General features: G+C 34.1%; 2 protein-coding genes across 6 annotated transcripts in view; one reads left to right on the top strand and one right to left on the bottom strand.

Annotated features, from left to right (window-relative positions):
* The window catches only part of sl (small wing phospholipase C gamma 1), a 467203-nt gene that overhangs the window by 424453 nt on the left and 20585 nt on the right, over positions 1-22165 (bottom strand). The window lies entirely within an intron of this gene.
* Positions 8169-9817, top strand: LOC136776063 (reticulocyte-binding protein 3-like). The gene has a single exon (XM_066731399.1). It carries the CDS (start codon positions 8959-8961, stop codon positions 9637-9639), a length of 681 nt encoding a protein of 226 aa, XP_066587496.1. The 5' UTR covers positions 8169-8958; the 3' UTR covers positions 9640-9817.

Below are 22165 nucleotides of genomic sequence, written 5' to 3'. Positions count from 1 at the left end.
CTAAGTAGACATTGGTTTTATTAAGTGCGACACATCGAATGGTTCGTCTTTGAATCAAAGCACATGTCTCGCACTTAATAAAACCGATTTCTACTTAGGAGGAAATTTTTATTAATTTTTTTATAATGCATATTATTGTAGTAAATGATCCGGAGAATAGGACGAAGTAGTTTTTTTAAGGTACGCGGCCGTTTCATATCAAATTTTCAACTTCGAATCAATGCATATAATTATCGCACCTAATAAAGACAATGCCTACTTAAGAGGAAATTTTTTCAATTTTTTTAAGATGCATATTCTTATAGCGAATTATCCGAAGAATACGTTGGAGTAGTTTTTTTTAAGTACGCGGCAGTTTAAGAACAAAATTTTAACATCTAATTGAAATCCAAACTGCCTGCTGGAAAAGTGACTGCCAACTTCAGCTTCATCTGAACTTTCCAAGGTGATAGAGAGGATTGTGCACAGTGACACACTTAAGTCCCTTAAATCAATTGGTTTTAAAGATGATGCGCAGTTCGGTTTTACCTCTGGACGTTCGACACATGATGCTCTTATAACATTAACTGACTTTGTTCGTCTTGGAATTGATAAGCGTAAGATCTCTATTCTAGTGCTCTTTAATTTTTCTAAGGCTTTCGATACTGTCAACCATATTCTGCTACTAAAAAAACTCTCTGCCTTGGGATTCTCTATGTCGGTCTTAGAATGGTTTTGGTCATACCTTTCAGGTCGTAAATGCGCTGTGAGGCATAATAATCAGCTTTTGTCATGGATGCCGATGACATCTGGTGTTCAGCAGGGTTCTATACTTGGACCGCTTTTGTTCCTTCTATACATTGCGGATATAAATTCTCTCTTTCCTGACTTTTTGCTCATAAAATACGCTGATGATATTCAGATCTATGCCCAGTGCGATCCATCCGAAATCAATCAGTGCATTTCCGCTATTAACCACTCTATTAGTCGATTGGTGGACTGGTCGCATGAAAATGATCTTTTACTCAATCCCAGTAAAACGAAGGCCATGATTTTAGGTTCCTCCAGATATCTTAATGGGATTGACCTGTCCAGGTTGGATCCTATTTTGGCCAACACCAGTGCTGTCCCATTTGTATGTTCGGTCCTTAACCTTGATGTACATAATATGGCTAACCTTAGCTGGAGAGATGCAGTTAGTGACAGTTTTAGGCGAATCTACCGTACCCTTTACCAGTTGAGGTTTAACCAGGGCTGTCTTACTACTGTGATTCGACTCCAATTGGTTAAATCTCTTATATATCCCATAATTTATTATTATTTCCTAATTTTTACAGATATTTCTAACGACAAGAACACTAGACTCCAGCGTGCCCTAAGCTCTTGTATATGCTTTGTTTATGGCGTTCCTAAATCTGGGCACATTACACCGTATTACAAGAGAGCTAACCTCCTTAAAGTCAGCGAAAGACGTCTTTACTTTCTCGGGATCTCTATCTATAAAGCCTATTATCTGTCTGACATTACCCCTTTCGGGAATCTCTTTAAAGGGCTTAAACATGTAAATAGTAGTGCTTGCTGCATTCGTAGCTCGCAACAAGACTTAAAAATCCCCAAATGCCGTACTGTCGCTTATCAACGATCTTTCGTCGGTTCTGGGGTTCGTTTCTGGAATTCTCTTCCCACTCGACTTCGGGAGCTTAGTTCTCTTTCCCGCTTTAAGATGGAGTTATTTTTGTATATTTTTCACCCATCTGATTAAGTGTTTATTATTCATATTCTTTTTTTCTTAAGTCTCTTAGTTTTAAGTTGTCGCTGCGACTAATTTTCTATTACTGCTTATTTGTTTCCAGTTAATAATCTTATGTTAAATCTTTTCCTTGAGAGCGCTCAAGGGGTGAGTACGCTCTCATTGCAGGGCCTTCTTTGAGGCTTTGTTTTTTTGGGCTACTCACTTTTTCTACTTTTTCTTATCCTTTTTATCTTTGTTATGCTCTTCACTTTCGCACAAAAGGGGCTACGACATTGTACGATTAATAAATACTAATTCTAATTCTCTCGGTCGCCCTTGAAGCTGGCCTTAGGGCTGGTGTGCCTCGTTGTCCGGTATGAGTTCGCGGCACTCTGGCAGTCGCTGCACTTGGTTATTTTACTGCACTATCGTAACGGCGGCTGTCAGTGGGGTCGCAGAAACGTGTATCTGCGATGGGGCACAATTAGGGCACTGTCATCTTTGACATCTCAACTACGTGTGTTGGGGCAGTCTGCGGGAGCAGGTAAGGCCCTGCGCCTGTCCCGCCGCTGCCCCGCTACACCCATCGCCCGACACTAGGGAGCCGACAAGTTATCGACCCTAGATCAATAACTCATCGGTTGATAACTTCTAGTTCACATACGACCCGCCTATCTAGCGCTTGAGATTAGCAAAGCGCTAGATGGCAGCTATTGTAACGCTGTGGGAACACAACGTTACAGTGCACATGAAAGGGAGTAGTCGAGCCTTCTACTTAAAATAGCCTATATAAGAAAACAAATTTCAATAATGAATCTCTTGCTACATACTAATTAATAATAATGCAGTATATAAGACTTATCTGATAATATATCCGTCTTTTTTAATTTATAGTGATCATAATTAATAATTCACATTAATTAACAGTTATCATTTTCCAAATTAATTTCTTAATTATTCTTTTCTAAAACTATTTCTTACATTACTGTACATACATAAAGGGTGCTTTCCAATTAGCTTAAAAATCGACACAATCGGACACAAATGTACAGTTTGTGTGACATGCAATGTACTATTTGTGTCCGATTGTGTCGATTTGTAGGCTAATTGGAAAGCACCCAAAATGAATTCATTCGATTAAATTGCTACTTGCAATTATCTTTTTAATCATTCTTCACTCACACAGGTACAATTCATCTGGTTATGATCTGTGTGTGTGTGTGTGATTTACGATTCTGCATGACAGATAACCGAAGATAACCATGTGGTTTTCGTCTTTATTCTAATAGCTCATGTTCACAGTGCTGCCAACCTCATACAATAATAATTTCTACATTGGGTGGTAAAATGTCGTCGCATCCTGCAATGTATGACGTTTTTGTTGAAGTAGCGTTTCACTAAATTTCTATACTATAAGTATTAAATAAACAAATGATGTTTAAAATATTTTCTTTTTTTCTGAAACGCAGTTACTGAACAATTTAAGGCATGCTTATAGCATATAATAAAATTAAACTTTTCATAGCCTACCCGCTATATTGCATCTACCACTGTAGATTTGTAAATTTTAAGTGAGTATATTTATTTAGCAATAAAATAAAATCCTTACAACCGAATTTCAACCAATTTCAATCATTTCTTCACTCGTTCGTCCACCATATTTTGCATCCGCCATTTTGAATTTCTAAAATTAAAGTTCAGATTCGTGAACAGCGACCATAAAAACCCTTTATTACTGGGATTCATCCAAATCTAGTCACTTTCCCATATGCCGAGAAGGCCCTTCTGAATCCGATATTTTGACATTCGAAATTTTAGGTGTAGATTCGTGTTCGGCATTACAAATTACTAACATATACTAAATTTGATTACAATTTAACAAACTTACGAACTGTTATTTAACGATCAACGTGCGTTAACCATGTAATTTTTTAACTGTAGCCGCCATATTGAATTCTACAAAGAATTTATTAGAAAAAGCCAATAGGATCATAAAACAAGACACTCTAATGAACAATTTAGGTCTAATATTACTCATTTTGGTCGAGACAAAACTTGGATAGGAGGGGTATCTCTGATTTGACAAAGAATGCCCGCAAATACATATAAAGGGTGTTTCACGTAAGACGCCCCAGAGCATAGATATAAAGTGAGGTGTATCTCTTATAATTAACGGGATAGCTCCATCCCCGGTAGCAAAATTGGTCCAAATGACGTCTTATGACCGGAAAGCCAGTCATATTTACGTCATTTGGGCCAATTTTACTACCAGGGATGAAGTTAGCCCCTTGAGTTTATACTAATGTAATTCTGTTGATAAAAATCATTTGACAATCGTTTGACGGTAATTGACAGTTCATTTTCAGCGTTTGACGGTAATTATTTAAAGAGATATAATCAATATAAATTTAAGCACAAAGTTAGCCCCCCAAATTTAAATTTCTTTATTAAAATCAAAAGAACGATTAACGTATCAATAGATAATCGTTTGACGGTTACAAATAATTAGATTGGAATGTTTGACGGAGTTAGGTTTTACAAAATAATAGGTTTTAATATTTTATGTCTAATGCGCATTAAGATTGCGTTGCATTCGTTGAACATATAAATTGAACACTACTGCGCATCTTATTAATGCCACTCTATGGGTTAGGTTCGTCCTAAGACTGTGGAAATGTCCTTTTATAAACTTTGCGTCAGAACTGATCAAATTATTTATTATTTAGCATTTTTGCTTGAATAGTTTTAAAAATAGGAAGAGTAATAGATATTCCGCGTTAATAATTTTAGATTAACATAAAATTTTAATTAAAAAAAACTCCTACTGCTATTTATTAAAATAAGTTATATGTATACATTGTGATTATGTTGAATATTTTGTGTAGAATATTAACCACATTGGAAACTATTTCCATAGTATAAATTGTTTGCAGAATATCATCTTTTTTATACATAAGGTTTATAACAAATTAGTTATTAACATGTATAGGTGCATCACCCTAACAGAAAATGGGATTCAATCATTGACTTATTTATAATAAAACATGCATTATCAAGGTATATTACTTAATAAGTTTATAGTATATGCAGAACAATATTAAGTTTTGTGACGGGATATTTCCCCGTCACAGAATTTTTGTTGATTGCGGTAAAGCTAGGTGGGCGCGGTCGGTACTTGGGTTACCGTCGCGCGGCCCACTGGCCTAATTCCGTTAGTGAGTCGCCCGCGGCAGCACGTGCCGGGATCTAGGATCGATTACGCAATAATCCGCGAGGAGCGCTGATCGATCCCGGCACGTGCCAATTATCGCCGCGGGGACTCACTCTCTTCCTTGGATGACAGCGTCGAGGACGGACCTCCCTCGTTTCGCGGATTTACGTGTAGGTACTAGCTACCTGTCGCCGGCCGGTTTATGGTTTTATTCTTCCCCCCCCCCAGTTAGTGTTTTCCCTCGGTCTTTTCCGCGAGTGCATGTGACTACATCGGACGAAGGCGAGGGACCCTGGAGTGCTGGTGGAGGACGGAGAGACTGTCTGAATTCGTAGATAGTGAGCAGGTAACGTGGAAACCCCATATCGGGGAAGTACACGCTTTTCTCTTCGTTGCCGTGGGGTTCTCGGGGCAGCAGCGGGTATAAGTGTCTGAGGGAAACCGTCCTCCTGTCTTGAGAGAGCCGGCGATCGTTTTCGCCGTTATTGAGTCTTCTTTGATTGTTGTTCGGATGCCGATTCTCAGGCGGGCGGCCATGTTGAAGGCGGCAGCCACCTAAGGAATCGACTCCTAATATTTCGTTATCGTTGTCATATTCTTCGGTCAACACTTTTCGGGTTTTCAGGTTATCCAGGACCAGTGCCCTCTTTCGAGTTTTCTTGTTTTGTCCTATTATTTCCAGGTCATAGGTTCACCTAACAAAAAGCCAAAAGCCAAAAGCAGAGTGGATTCTCTTGGTTTTTGTTAGATGTTCCTAAATGCATTTTTAATTAGGTAATCGTGATTCAGGTTCCTAAAGGCGTCGGATTAGGACCTGGTAAAATAACTTATTAGAATTTGGTACGGATTCGGTAAGCCAATTCTAGCACGACCTGAGACAGTCTCAGCCGGTCAAGCCGTGGAATGAAATGGGATGCCTGGCGCCCAAGAACGATGTTTTCACCTGTGTAGTTGCAAGTTAATAAAGTGATGTTGAAGAGATAAAATTGGCGTCCATTTCTTTGTTTAAATTCCGTGTACCTTGTGCACCTCACGCTCGAACTCGTGTTCCCCTCGCGAGTAAAAGGCGGAATAGTCCGCCCTCGAAAGATTGTCGTCACAGTTTATATCAATGTTACTCATCTATATTATGAATAAAATGATTAAGCAATAATTGTATGTGCGGCTGCTTTATTCCTAATGATCAGTTGTAGGTTAAACAATATTTATGCAAATATATTGGCTCGATGGAAAGAACTTGGAAGCTAATGAAATGGCTGCTTCTTAGCATCAGATGTGAATTATTCAAACTTTAATCCTCTTCAAGAATAAAACCAAAGAAAAATTATGTAATTCATTCATTACTCCTTATTTTGCAGACTTGGTTGAAGAATGGTTTTGTAGAATAGATACAGAAATTATTTTAATCCTCTTGTCTTTCAATCTTTTATTTTCTCAAGTTTTCTTTTTAGTCATTTTAATATAACGTTACACAATTTCAATTCTCATAGCGGTACTTTGAAATATGATACCATTAATTTAAACCCCCTACCTAATAACAAAATGATAACTTAATGTTATTTTTTGAAAAGTTATCATATACAAGATTTAATAATATTAAAACTTATACAAATGATTGCCTTCATAAAGTTTCCATTTGTTGTATAAGTTGTAACGTTGCGTTCCCGCAGCGTTACAATAGCTGCCATCTAGCGCTTTGCTAATCTTAAGCGCTAAATAGGCGGGTCGTGTGCGAGCTAAGAGTTTATCAACCGATGAGTTATTGGTCGCGGATCGAAAACTTGTCGGCTTCCTAGAGTCGCGCGATGGGTGTAGCGGGGCAGCGGCAGGACAGGCGCAGGGACTTACCTGCTCCTGCGAACTGCACCGACACACGTAGTTAGGAGGTCTTAGGTGACGCACAAAGTGCCGGATACAGTTTCCCCTGCCGATACAGCTCGCTACAGAGCAACAGCCGCTGCTCCAAAGAAAAAGGAAATAGTGATTGAGCAGCGACTGCCACACTTTGCCGCGAAACCATACCGGACAGTAGTATATCTATGTCACCACACCGACCGTGTGAATTTCTGAACATACTTTTTCCCTAGATGTAGTGGGGGTAAATTTCTGAACGTACTTTTCCCCCTAGATCCTAGTGGCGGTGCCTGGCGGCGAGTATAGTAAATTTTTTTTGATGGCGGCGCCTGGCGGCGAGTAAATTTTGTTGGCGCCGCGGCTTGTCTAGTAATTATTTATTTTATGGCGGCGTGGCTAGGTGGCGGCGTGCGCAAGGGCCCCAGCCCCCGCTGCAGCCCGGCCTGTGAGGGTGTGGTGGTATATTTAAAAAAAGTATGTTCAAAAAAGTTGGATATTTTTGTGGGGTTGGTATTGCTGGAGGGGTGGGGGGAGCGAGATAGAGTTTTGTTCCTGCCTCTGTTACTCTAATAAAAAAGATACTGTGAACCAGCCCTATGCAATTTCTCAAAATTGTCTGCCATAAATTGTCGTCAAACCGTAGGTGGCGCTAGTAGTAATTAGGGCCGCAGGCTGGCTATTTATAATAAACATGTATGAGTGTAGTATACATCATATATAATCGTAATCGTAGTATAATATAAGAAATCAGTGAAATGTGATTTTTAATATTTTTTTAAATTAAATTAAATCAATGAAGTACAGGTATTAACGTAAATCAATACAACTTATGATTTTTCAATAAAATAATTTATTATTCAAAATTAAGATACACAAAATTTAGAAGTTTTCTTCTTTTCTTGGTTTATTTTTTTTACCTGCCTATTTATTGCTGTACAATATTGACGCATACGTGTTTGGATATAAAAATGTATAATTTTTGGTAAAATATCATGAATATGCTCTTTACATGGAAAAGAATAATAAATATTAATTGCTAAAACCTCATCTAAAAGTAGATCAATTACATACTTGGAATTACAATGTTTTAAGAATAATGTTTCTAAGGACTGTATAAAATTGTATAATTTTATGTTAGGATGTTTAATACATGTTGTACATTCCCTGCTTTGTATTTCTTTAATTTCCAAAAAACTAGCAACTGGTGGAATATTATCATCTACTGAACTAAACAATGCTCTTTTGCATATATCGCAAGCAGAATTATTTAACACTTTTCGAGATAAATAGCCTGTTACATAATAAATTACACAGTCTATCACTAGTGGTAAGCTATAATCGTGACCTTCGAAAGCGTCATCTATAAATCATTCATCATTTATGGTAATTTGATTTAATTTTTCATTATCCATCGTTCCTTGTTCTTCAGAGATTAACTATATGTAGTCTACGTTACTTGGCCCTTCAGTGTCGCCATCTTCAGAGTAAGTCGAAACCAATCCGTCTCGGCCTCCCGGCTCGCGTCCGCACTACACGCCATTACGTTTTTTGGCGCCCTAGACGACGCATCGTCTCATGGTGGACTACCATGAGCTCATCTAAAGACCAAAAAGCGGCGCAAAAGCGCAAAAGAGGGAAGAATGTGATCCAAGAAATCGAGGCTGAGATGCTATCCCTGGGTAAAAAACTCAGATTAGCGCGAGAAGTACAAGAAAATGCGAGAGACGCGGACGTATCAGGTAAAATTGCATTTTCAGATATCAAACTTGGTCGAGCTTTCGTGAATCGAAAGACAAGAACCGAAACAAGGAAAAAAAACCAGCCGAGCTAATGCAGAAGCTTAGTCATGGGCTGAGAAATTTACGGGAAAAAGAACGTAAAAGTTTTTTTTTGAGGTTATGTCATAATGCCGGTCGAACTTCGTTGAAGCGAAGGCACAAGCCGAGCACAAACAAATGAGATATATTGAATATATATACGCAAATAAGAAAAAATCCTCTTCTTTCTTTCCTTTCTCCTCACAGATTCATCCGAAAGCTTGTCGGAACAAGGAAGAGATAAGGAAAACGAGGAGGCTGAGCCAGACGACGAATTGGAAAAATTTTTGGGAGAACATCCTAACAAAAACAAGGTCGGTGAAGCCGAATTAACGGCCGAGATTGCAGACAGAATAAAGATATGGATGGAAGAAGGAATTGCCAAAGAAGAAAAGTCGGAAATACTAAACCTGGTACCTAGGAAATATAAAGAATGCAACATGAATGCACCGATCTTGAATGAGGAGATACTAAGCAACCTTAAAGAGGACGCTGTAAAGAGAGATAAGTACCTATACAATTACCAAAACATGATCGGTTCAAGTATTTCTCTCACAGGCGCAGTCCTAAGCATGATTTCGAATGATAAGAACGAAGAAGTCGATAGGGACATTGTTTTACAATACTTGTCTGATGCCCTGAAGATTAATGCAGACTTATTCCATTCATGGACAATAGCCAGGAAAGTTTACATTACTCCTAGATTTGAGAAAAAAGTTAAAACCGCTCTTGATAAGACCACACCAACAGAATATCTGTTTGGCGACAACATAAAGGAATTAATTAATAATGTTAAAGCTGTCGAAATAGTAGGGAAGGATTTAAATTCTAACAACAACAATACAAATAACAGGGTTTTAAGATCCAATAGCTCGATAAACTGGAAAGGTTCGTCAGGAAACAGAGAGGTGAACCAGTCGAACCGAGGCCAAAAAAGCTACTTCACCTCCAAAATTCTTCACCAAAGAAACAACCAGAGACCCCAGAAACCAAATTATCGTCGAAATTACAACCAGTCACAACCAATTCAACAGCAAAAGAAATAGCCAAGGTAAACATAGCTGGCAGACTAAAATTTTTCAAAGGAAATTGGGAAAAAATTACAAATGATAACTTTATTTTAAATACAATCGAAGGGTATAAGATTCCATTAAAGGGTAGGATTTTTCAAAATAAAATTCCAGAAATTCGTAAAAGTTCAATAGTAGAAAAACAACACCTAGACGAATGTATAAAGAAACTAAGAACGATAGGCGCAGTCGAAGAAACAAACAGTTCAGAATGTCAATATGTATCACCGTATTTCACGGTCCCTAAGTCAGATGGTAGCCAAAGGTTTATTCTAAATTTAAAATCGTTTAACAATGAGTTTGTAGATACACCACATTTTAAAATGGAAGATATCCGAACAGCGATAAACATGATGAACAAAGATGACTATATGTGTAGCATTGATTTGAAAGATGCTTTCTTCATGATCCCTATAAATCAAAACTGTAGGAAATATTTAAAATTTCGCTACGAAGACTCGCTGTTTCAATTTACGGTATTACCATTTGGCTTAAGTACCTGTCCGTACGTTTACACTAAGATAGTAAGAATAGTCTTAGGCCATTTTAGAGAAAGAGGTATCCGGGTTACCAATTATCTAGAGATTTTCTAATTTTCGGTAAAACACTCGAAGAATGTTCTGTACACAGCAAATACATATATTCGACACTTATCGACTTAGGTTTTTTAATAAACGACGAAAAATCAGAACTTGTGCCAAAAAAGAATTGTAAATACCTCGGGTTTTTACTAGATTCAGAAAGAATGTTACTCGAATTAACAGAAAAGAAAAGGCTGCACATAAAAGAGATAGTTAGCAAGGTTTTAAGAAAAAAATCTTGTCAATTCGACGAAATGTTGAGTCTGATAGGGACGTTAGTGGCAGCCTGCCCTGCGGTAAAATCAGGATGGCTATATTATAAACAACTGGAAAGAATAAAATGGCTAGAAGGTCCAATTCAAACATGTAACAAAAATAATATAATAGAACTTGATAAATCAGCATTACAAGATCTATCATGGTGGAATGATAATATTTTAACATGCTCAAATAATATCCGGAAATTCGAATTTGATAAAGAAATTTTCTCAGACGCCTCCAATGTTGGTTGGGGAGCCACATGTAATAACAAAAAAGCACAAGGACTATGGAAAGAAGAAGAAAGGTTTTACCATATAAATTTTCTCGAATTATTAGCAACGTTTTTCGCACTCAAATGCTTTGCCCAAGATGACCGGGACTGCCAAATCCTTTTAAGAATAGACAATATTGTCGCTATATCATATATTAACAAAATGGGGGGAATTAAATATACATATTTAAATAATATTACAAAGAACATATGGGAATGGTGTATCGAACGTAACATCTGGATATTTGCAGAATATGTAGCTTCTAAAGAGAATCCTGCTGATGAAGGTTCAAGGACATCGAACATAGATACAGAATGGTCATTAGCAGATTATGCATTTGAAAGTATCGTAAAAGAATTTGGCAAACCCGATATCGATCTTTTTGCTTCGAGACAAAATAGCAAATGTAGGAAATACTGTTCGTGGTAACGAGACCCAGAGGCTCTCGCGATAAACGCATTCACCATAAGTTGGAAAAACATTTTTTGGTACGCCTTTCCACCATTTGCCTTAATATTAAGAATTCTAAAGAAAATTCGAGAAGACAAAACAGAAGGAATATTGGTTGTACCGTATTGGACTACACAACCGTGGTACCCGGATTTCATACAAATGTTACAAAGAGAGCTAATTCTCTTCAAACCATCTAATACATTAATGTTATCTCCTTGCAGGACAATAACACATCCACAGTGCAACCAAATCACTTTGATTGCAGGAGTATTATCCGGGAAATGTACAGGAAAAAGCAACTAGAAGAAACATCAATCGACATTGTCTTAGCTTCACTAACAGATAGCACGTACAAACAGTATAACTCAGCGATAAAAAAGTGGTGCACTTACTGCAGTGTTAAAAATATAGATGTTTATAAATTGGAGACTAAAACAGTACTAGATTTTCTAACGGAGGAATACAAGAATGGTGCTCAATACGGTACGCTAAATTCTTCAAGAGCAGCTTTATCCCTATTATGCAATAATGAATTGTCAAACAACACGGAAATCAACTGATTTTTCAAAGGAGTATTCAAACTCAGACCCTCCTTTCCGAAATACAACACAATCTGGGATGTAAATATAGTTCTAAAAGAACTCGGAAATTGGTTCCCCTTAGAATCGTTAACATTAGAAAAACTAACATTAAAACTTACTATGTTATTAGCTCTAGGTACTGGTTACAGAGTACAAAGCTTATCATTAATCAAACTTGAAGGAATAAAAATTACAGACAGAGGTGTAGAAATAACGATAATTGATTTAATAAAAACTTCAAGACCAGGAGCTGTACAACCTCATACTTTTTTACCATTTTTCATAGAAAGACCTAACATTTGTATATCAAAAACGATAATACATTACATAAGTGTTACGAAAGAATTGAGAAGAATAGAAGATAACAACCTCATTTTAACAATAAAAAAACCACATGGGCCAGCGTCACCTCAGACAATAAGCAGATGGCTCAAATCCGTTTTAAAAGATTGTAACATTGACATACAATTTACAGCACACTCGACGAGACATGCATCGACATCCAAAGCCTTCCAGAAAGGAATCGATTTAAACATCATAAAGAGTGCAGCAGGCTGGTCGAAAGAATCACAAGTTTTCGCAAAATTTTACAATCGCCAGATAATTAGTAAAGACAATTCCAAAACATTTGCGGAAGGTGTCATGTTAGACGAATGAAAAAAGAAAATCCTTCTTATGTTAAACTGCGCTCATATTACAGATCATACAACTCTGATTATAATACTTGTATAAGATTCAAATAAAAAATAATAATAATAACATATGTAAAGGTCTCTAAACAGCTACATATAGTTAATCTCTGAAGAACAAGGAACGATGGATAATTGAAATCAAACGAACTTGTGAAGTTCGATAATAATTATCCGAGTTCCTTGTTCGAAGAGATTAACTGCCCACCCAAACAATAATATAAAATAAACCCACCCAGGATGAAAAGGGAAAGGAGAAGTGAATCGTCACCTCTAAACTATAATGGCGTGTAGTGCGGACGCGAGCCGGGAGGCCGAGACGGATTGGTTTCGACTTACTCTGAAGATGGCGACACTGAAGGGCCAAGGAACGTAGACTACATATAGTTAATCTCTTCGAACAAGGAACTCGGATAATTATTATCGAACTTCACAAGTTCGTTTGATTTCAATTATCGATTTAACTAATAATTTAGAGCATTCAGTTTCAGATGATTCTTTATATATCATTTTCAAGTCAGAAATGGTTATGATATTCTTAGGATAGTTATCACCATTATTTAGCACTGAACAATTGCCATATTTTGGTGGTTTCAGGATACTGAATGTGCTTAAAATTTTATAAATCTGAAGGAAGGTATGTGTACATGGGTGATCATTGGAACCACATGCCTGACGTATAGTCCCAAAAAATTGCTATAGGAAGGAAAATTAATATTTATAAGGATATGAGATTAAAGGAAAAAACTGTGTAAGAAAGATATGTTCACCCAGACAGCATTATAATATTTAAATTGATTGCTTTGTGATGTCATTTAACCAAGAAGTAATTTTTTCGATAGTAGATTATGTCCCGGACATAGTATATATGAAAAAACAAATTATGAGTCAATCTTAATACCCATAAGGCAAATATAACTTAATGTTGGCTGAGAATTATTCGTAATACCAATATGCAATTGTATTGAAAGGATTTATATTTTAATTTGCTATGATACTAATACTTAGTAATACTAATCACGCCAAACCTCTAGTGAATCTTGATTGATATTTCCTGTCAAGATCGTATGAAATCCAAAAGTTTCTGTTAGATAATGAATAATATCAATTGTTGATATTAAAGTTATTCTCAGTCCCTCAGCTGTTTCCCTTGTAATAAATTTTGATGGAGCTAGTAATCCTTCTTTAACATTATTTTCCCAATTATTTAATTTAATTAACGCTTCCTTCAAAAACTAACAAAATTATATATTTATTTTTCTTAAAAGTTTTATATTATATTCATATTATAAAAACTAAGTCAACTTACATTGTAATTCTTATCTCCAGTTTTTATACCAACTTCTTTGTGATTCAAACAGTCAAATAAATCATTGAGCCATTCACAAAAAGTCGCTGTAGCTTCGCAGTTTCTTAATGCAGGCACGTATTGATGATAGAACCGTAGTCAACGAGCAACGGATTTACTAAACACCTATAGACAAAATGTTAATTCAGTTAATTATTATTAATTAAGAGAAAGATAGTCTTATATATCAGATGTATTATGAATTATTATTTTAAAACGCAACATATAAAGAATACCTGTACTGCTAACTTGACTCTCATTTTGGAGTAAGTATTAAGGTCTAAATGATTGACTGTAAGTTTTGGACACACTCGCATATGACCAGGTAATTTGGTATCTTCATTATGTATTATATGTAAGTATTCCCATTTAATGAAATCTTCGGTAGGATTAATCTATCAAATCATAGAAACATTATAACATAGCATTACACATATCTATATAAAATAACATAAGCTACATTGTATATATATATATATATATATATTAAACATGTATATATAATTACCTGCAAATCCATTTTACAAAATTTATTTCGAAGAGTCTTAAATAAATGAGGCGTATCCGAAAACATGTATGTTTTTCGCGTATTTACAAGAGGATGTTCAAAGAAACTTTTACAATTGTCTCTTTTCCCAGTTACACCCATTACAGACCAAAATTTTCTGTTCGTAGAAGCTCCATCACTTACTATTCCATGAACCAATGCATCAGCTTCTTCTAATAATATAATAGCTTTTAAAACTAATTTTGCAATAACATCGCCTTTGACAGGACCTCTTGATGCGAACACAGCAATGGGTTGAATATATGTACCAGTTAATGATTGAAACATGAAGACTAATGCGTGATTAGCTTTCTCCTTTAAATCAGTTCCAATGTCTTCATTATCTTTGCCAAAATCTGCTAATCCTTGATACGTTAATGTTTTAGTATCAATGCTAATTGATTCACGTGTAGACATTTCATCTATTAATAAAATTCCATGTTTACAGCTAGGATCTTTTTGCAACAAATTTTGCTTAAATAATTGAAGGAAGTTTGTATCAAAACCACATTTGAAACTTATAATAGACAAATATCTAAAAAAAATGTAAACAGGTATTATCATAAAATCATTATTGCATTAAGTAAATACTTATATTTTTATTACTTTCGAATAGAACGAATGCATGGCAGAGGTAATAAACCAACTTCTCTTATAAAATTGTAACCACAGGGTGATCTCATATATAACAATACGCAAATCAGAATCCATTCGTCAGAGTAACGTCTTCCTTTTTTCTTGACTTTAGCACAATTAATTATTTCCTGAATACTCAATTTTTGATATTCAGTAACACTTTTATTTTGAAAGAGCTTATCTAAAGATTCTCTTGGAAATTTGCTAATTTGGCATTCTATTTTTCGAAGCTTTTGACATTGTATCTTCAATTGATTAATTTTAATATTTGCTTGCTTTACCTGTTTAGAGGCTTTATAGTACCTATACCTTATTATACGTAATTTTTTTAGCTTCTCAGGACTTAAAATTAAGTGTATATATTTACTGTCAGCATTATTTCTTTTGATATTGTTTTTCATTCTCTGTAATCGTTTTTGAATTGTTTTCTTTAAATTTAGACAACATTGACATAGCAGTTTGATTCTGGTTAACAATAAGCAGCTCTTATGTCTCCAATTACCATTAACATCTGGAATAACAAGTGTTGAATAAAATTCAAGTAATTCACTCCTTACTATCCCAATTCCTGAACATACTTCAAAATCATCAACTTTTGATAAAATATTGTTCAATTGCTCAACAGATTCAATATTTTTATCAATTTCAAATGTTGTTATTTTGCAAGGTCTTCCTAGTATATTTAATTGAAGTTTCATATCATCGCTTATAAATATTTCCTTCCAAATAATAGTATGAAAATTACCTTCACTATTTTTGCACAATTTGTTTTCGAGAAAGCTAATTATTTCTTCATTTTTGTACTGTATAATGTGTTTAACCCATGATGATGGAATGGAAACTTCACTGCTCAGTAATCCTTCAAATAAAAGTACTTTCTGTTCACACTGTCTTTCACTTTCTGTATCTTGTTCATACCCAAGATTTGTTTCCAATGGGCTATGATTTTGAAAGTTTCCAGCTTCCTGACAATGAGTGATCCCATCGTTCTCATCTGATATTTTATTTGCCGTAGATGTTTCATTTGATATGTTGATGCTTTCTAAACAATTACCTTTACTATTATTCCTAAAATAATTTTCTTTAGTCCAGGGAAATTGTGAAGGAACTACTCCTTTTTTTAAATGTGGTATTCGATAAGGTGACTATAAAAATAAATAATGTAATAAACAAAAATACCGCAGCTAAGAACAATAATTATAAATCTAATGACAATTGGAGTAGACGGAGTACACTTACAATTCCTAGAACTAATCCATTCGCACCCAACGGTTTTTTCTGCCATAAAATATCTTGCGGTAAAAAATGTTTTTCACACACTGAATGACTTGATTTAATGATAAAATCTTCCCTTCGAATAGCACTTTTCCAAATTTGCATACTTTTAATGTCTTTTGGCACCGAAAAGAAATGCAACTTTTCATGGTTAGATTTATATCCGGAAGTACAGCCAGGTATTATACATCGTGCTGGCATGATTATAATATGGATAAACTATTAAGTTTATAAACTTTAAATGAGAGAGAAGTCCTGACATAAATGAAAAAAGGAAGATAATCTCAAAGGGATACTTCAATCGTATATTCAATTCAAACTATGGTGCTCATGCCATTCAATAACCGGCCTTAATTACAACTAGCGCCACGTAGTGGCTGGCGACATTTCGTTAACCTTTTAAAACAACGGTACAGCTTACAGTTGCATAGGGCTGCTGTGAACTAACGACACATGTGCGCGCGTGAGAGCGTGCGCGCATCATCGTTTATCACCACTGGCACGTGTTTTAAGGATGCAAGTATGATTTACCGCTTTCTCTCTCTCTCTCTTGTTTGTGGTTTTTCAGAGAGAGAGATGTATATAAAGGTTAACCATTTCCATCCTTGAAAAGTTTAAAACTGGATACGGCTGCGTATAATCATTTGGTGCAATCTTATGATAATTAATTTCTCTCTCTATTGTGCGTAGATTTTTCATCCGGTCTATTGGTTTTTATTTAAAAATAAAATGATTATGATAAGGGAGTTAACCACTCATCCTCGGGAAAAGATAAATATTGTCCTTCAAAACAAGTGTAGCTCCTTTTATCCTTGAAAAAGTTTAAAACAGGATACGCGTGCGTATAATCATTTGGTGCAATCTAATGATAATTAATTTCCCTCTCTATTGAGCGTAGATTTTTAATCCGGTCTATTGGTTTTTTTATTTAAAAATAAAATGATTATGATAAGAGAGTTAACCACTCATCCTCGGGAAAAGATAAATATTGTCCTTCAAAACAAGTGTAGCTCCTTTTATCCTTGAAAAAGTTTAAAACAGGATACGCTTGCGTATAGCATTTAGAATAATCTAAATGCTAATTAATTTTCTATCGTGTGTAGGTTTTATCATCCTGTCTAATGGTCTTTTTTATTTAAAATAAAAAATAATTATGATAAGAGAGAGTTAGTCACTCATCATTCTCGGGAAAAGATATAGTCCTTAACAAAACACATGTAGCTCCTTATTTTCTTAAAATGAAGAGAGAGAGTGGGGGGAGATAAAAAGAATGTGATAATATTGACCACAAAATTTTTATGTATGGGTCATAGGTTCAAACACTCCCCCCACTTTAAAACCATTCAAATTTCATAAGTATGCATCAGTTGTCGATATAACTCACTTTGAGTTGGACATATAAACGATTGAGTGAATTGAAAAGTCTAGATATTTATCATAGGAGAGAGAGAGAGAAAAGTAGTGGAAATGCAAGGAAGAAAGATTTGTTTTCGTTGAGTGTAAATAGAGTGAGAAACATATTTGTACCAAATATTCGACTATACCATGAATATCAGCTAACTAAAATTTCAAAGGTTATAGTGAGGTATGGTCAGCAAATACAATTAATGTTAAACACTGTAGAATGTCTTCGACTACCATTAAAAATTAGTCGAAATGTACTGGAAAATCATCCAGAGATCTTTAATGAAATCTGTGAATCACTTGAAAAATATAAAAAAGTGAATATCAAATTTGAAGCTCTAACGAGAAAAACTTTTAAATTTCACATACCTCGAGAGAAAAGGTTGTTAAACAAAAAGAATGATTACGATGAAAACACAGAAGGCAATGGAGCTTCTGGAGTCGAAAGAGTTGTAGGAGAGAGAGGAGAAGAAGAGGAGGGAGAAGAAAAGAAAGAGTATTTAAATATGATGTATCAAATTAAAACTTACAGTAAGTATTAAGAGAATATGGTATAAATGTTTTAAAATAACTTATTTTGTTTCTTTGTTATTTCATTCTCTCTCTCTCTCTCTCTCTCTATTTTACAGATTAAAGGTTTTTCTCCCTCTTCCCCCATCAGTCTTGGTCATCAAATGTGTAATCAGTGTTTGACGTAAATCACACACACACACACACAACGCCCACACGTTTGCATTGTATAAAAATAAAAAAATTTATTCCTCTGATTTTACTATATTATTTACTCTCATGTGTTACTGTTGTGTCTTAAAATGAATTTCCTACGTAAATTCACAGTTATATCAATATTCTCTCTATGGGTTGTGTTTTGTGATAATAATAGTACTTTTATTTCAAATTATTTAACAAAATATGGCTATATTGACGATGGAAATTTCAATAATAACAATGGTATGGCATTAAATGCTGCGGATAATGAAATCTATAAACATGGATTAAGAGTTTTTAAGCAAAACTTTAACTTAGCCGAGGATAGTACGACCGAAGAAATTATTGATTTCATGCAAAGGCCCCGATGTGGATTAGGAGATTTTTCGCAAAATAATGATTTGGAAGAGAACAGATGGTATAAAAAGGAATTATCGTGGTATTTTCTGATGTAGCTAGTATAGCTCAATTGGAAACTGCACATGAAGTATTTCATGAATGGTCAATTGTGACAAATTTAACTTTTAAAGAAGTACAAGAGAAAAGTAAAGTAGATATAATTTTTCATTTCAAAGTGTTAATCATAACTTTGTTTATGATTCAACAAAATGTGATGCTAGATTAGGAGGTCAGGTTGTGGGACATGCATATTTTCCTGATAAACTACAACAGAGAAAAGAAATTCATTTATATATGGATAAAAGACAATGGTTTTTTTAGTTTAGGACCGTACAATTCACATTTGAATAGTTTATATTGGATTTTAATGCATGAAGTTGGACACAGTTTAGGCTTACATCATGATACATCTGGGCATATAATGCATCCTTATGTTCAACACCACGATACTACGAATGGATCACCTTTTAATACAGTAGATTTAAATAATATTAATAATTTATATAAATCGGGCGAGGGAGTAAAAAATAGTCCAATGATTCCAACAACAAATGAAGATGTAACACCGCGAAGAAAGAAAACTATTATCACCATTAATCCTACTTCAGATAAAAAACCACAATCAGAGGAAGATGTTTCAAATTTTAACACAATTTGTAAATTACCTGCGAGTGATTTTCTCTATTTTATTCATAGTAAAAGACTTTTTATTATTTATAAACAATGGTTTTGGTCTTTTGACATGAATTCAAAAGAATTTAAAAATCCACAATTAATTAAAAATTGGCTTAAATTTTTACCCTCGGACTTCAAATCAATTAAAGCTATACATGAAGTATCATTAAATGAGATTGCTGTATATTCTGATAATTATGTTTATGTTTTTAATGCAGAATCTTTGAAACTTATTAATGGCTATCCAAAAACGTATTAACAACTTTTTGGAAGTGAAGTACCATATGATGGAATTCAGGCAGCTGTTTTAAGTAATATGGGTACTATCTTCGTTATCGTTGATAATAATTATGTGAGAATATTCAAGAATTGCGCAATTTTTAAGGATATAAGCTATGGTGTATTGAATGAAGTATTTCCAACAATTTTCAATTTCAACAGTAAAATGTCACTATTTAAGTTTAACAACGGTAAGATTTATATAATTCAGGATGGTAATTATCGAGAATTCGATGAATTTCGTAATATTATTACAAAGACTGACAAATTTGATCTATCATTATTTGGAATAGTGTCCAACATAATCCGTAGTTGAAAAATTAAAAAATTTAATGGAAAGTTTGTTTGGTTTTTATTAATATAAATTAAGAAAAAATAATAAGCATAATGATGGTGAGAAAGAATCAATAAATCAAATTAGTCCATATATTAAAACTTTTAACTCTATAAATGACACACATGATTACATTGCTTCAAAGTATGTTATATAATCTACTTCTAACCGCATACCTAATATTTCCCCACTTTTTATTTCTCCTACTTATAACTTATTCTATTCTCCCACTAATGTGTTTTTTCTTAGTATAGAAGAATATATGTATAAAATATTTCTTTATTCGTATAAGAGTTTCTGTTTTTTTACGACGGTTGCTGTGCTAAGATCAAATATTGAAACGGTTAAAATGAGTAACGTCTTACATACTTTTATATTGAGAATTGAGAAGAATTTTACGGAACAATTAACATTAATCCATACTGTTATTGAGAAACAAAAATGGATGAGAGAATGTGATGAATTTATTGAAAATCTTGTAGAATATTTGAAAAGTGTTGATGAAAAAAAGCATACAATAAGTATAGGATTACAACAACATATTTTGGCGAAAATTACAAAATTTAAAAGTTATAAGAAAATTTTATTACATAATTTTTGGTCTGGTGGTGGTAATAGTGGTAATAGTAGTAGTGAAATAAAAAAATCATCATTAAATAATGTTTGCCGTTGGGAAAATGTAGAATCTGCTTTTGAAAGGAGAATTATTACTGGTTTAATAGTAAATATCCTACACGTTGATCCACATAGATTTTTATTGGATATTAAAGAAATGGTAATTGATACAATTACATATTATTTGGAACAATATAATTCTATAAAGGTAAATGCTATTTTTAATGCTGAGTTTATTATATCTAATATGAATAAATCTAGTTTGGATGTTAAAAGCTTTCAAACGAGAAATAACATTTTATTGAATACCAGTGATTTGGAGAAATAGTATATGAATAACATTGTGAGTTCAATTTTAACATCTCTGGAAGAATTTCAAAAACGAAACAGTGGATGGGTCTTATCAAAAATTTTAAATTTAGTAATAAATATTAACAAGTATAAATTACTAAGAGGAGAACATTGGATGAGTCTTCCGTTAGAAATACGAAAAAAACGAGTAATTGTGAATGTTCAATCTAACGATGATAAATGTTTTATATGGGCTATTGTGGCTGCTTTATATCCAAAACACAACAATGTCAGCAGTTCTTTTAAGGATTATCCTCATTATCTTGATGTTTTGAATTGCGATGGAATAAAATTTCCCATGACTTCAAATTAAAAAATTTGAAACAAATAACAATTTAACTATTAATGTATTCATATACGACGAAAAAAAGAAACAATATTTACCACTTCGTTTAAGTAAAAATTTTGATGATGACGATGATGATGAAAATCATACGAGAAAAAAACACATTGATTTACTTCTGTGGAAAGATATTCATTTTGTTTGGATTAAAAATTTATCAGGTTTACTATCTAAACAACTAAGCAAGAATAGACACAAAAAATATATTTGTAACAGGTAAATATTTCTTATAAAATTAACAATACATATACATATTTTACATTATATATATTTTTTTTAACAGATGTCTACATTATTTCCAATCAAAGGAGAAATTAAATCATCATTATAAGGATTGTAAAATACACAACGATTGTATGATACAGCTACCACATGAAGATGAAAAATGGATATATTTTAAAAATGTTTGTCGTAAAATTCAATTACATTATATTATGTATGCTGATATTGAATGCATTTTAGAAAAAATAGAGAATATTGATAATGAGAACAACAGTAAAATGAATACCGGTATATAAATATCAAAAACATATACCATGCAGTATTAGATATTCTTTTCATTCAAATTTAAATAAAGAATCATTGTTGGAGATCGGAGTGTAGGTACGAGCGATCTGGGACTCTCAGGCCGTCTCGCTCCCACTCACACTCTGTCTCTCTTGATCCTACCTCCAACAGAGGCCGATAGGCGGCCCACGGCGTAGAACTCTCTCTCTCTCGCTGTTATTATTTGGGTCTATTGTACATATCA

This window comes from Prorops nasuta, unplaced genomic scaffold (genome assembly GCF_024137725.1).
Source record: "Prorops nasuta isolate Cenicafe-Biocafe unplaced genomic scaffold, Cenicafe_Pnas_1.2 PNAS00009, whole genome shotgun sequence".
Lineage (NCBI taxonomy): Eukaryota > Metazoa > Arthropoda > Insecta > Hymenoptera > Bethylidae > Prorops > Prorops nasuta.
Note: the sequence above shows the minus strand (reverse complement) of the source record. Positions and strands in the feature narration are given on the sequence as shown.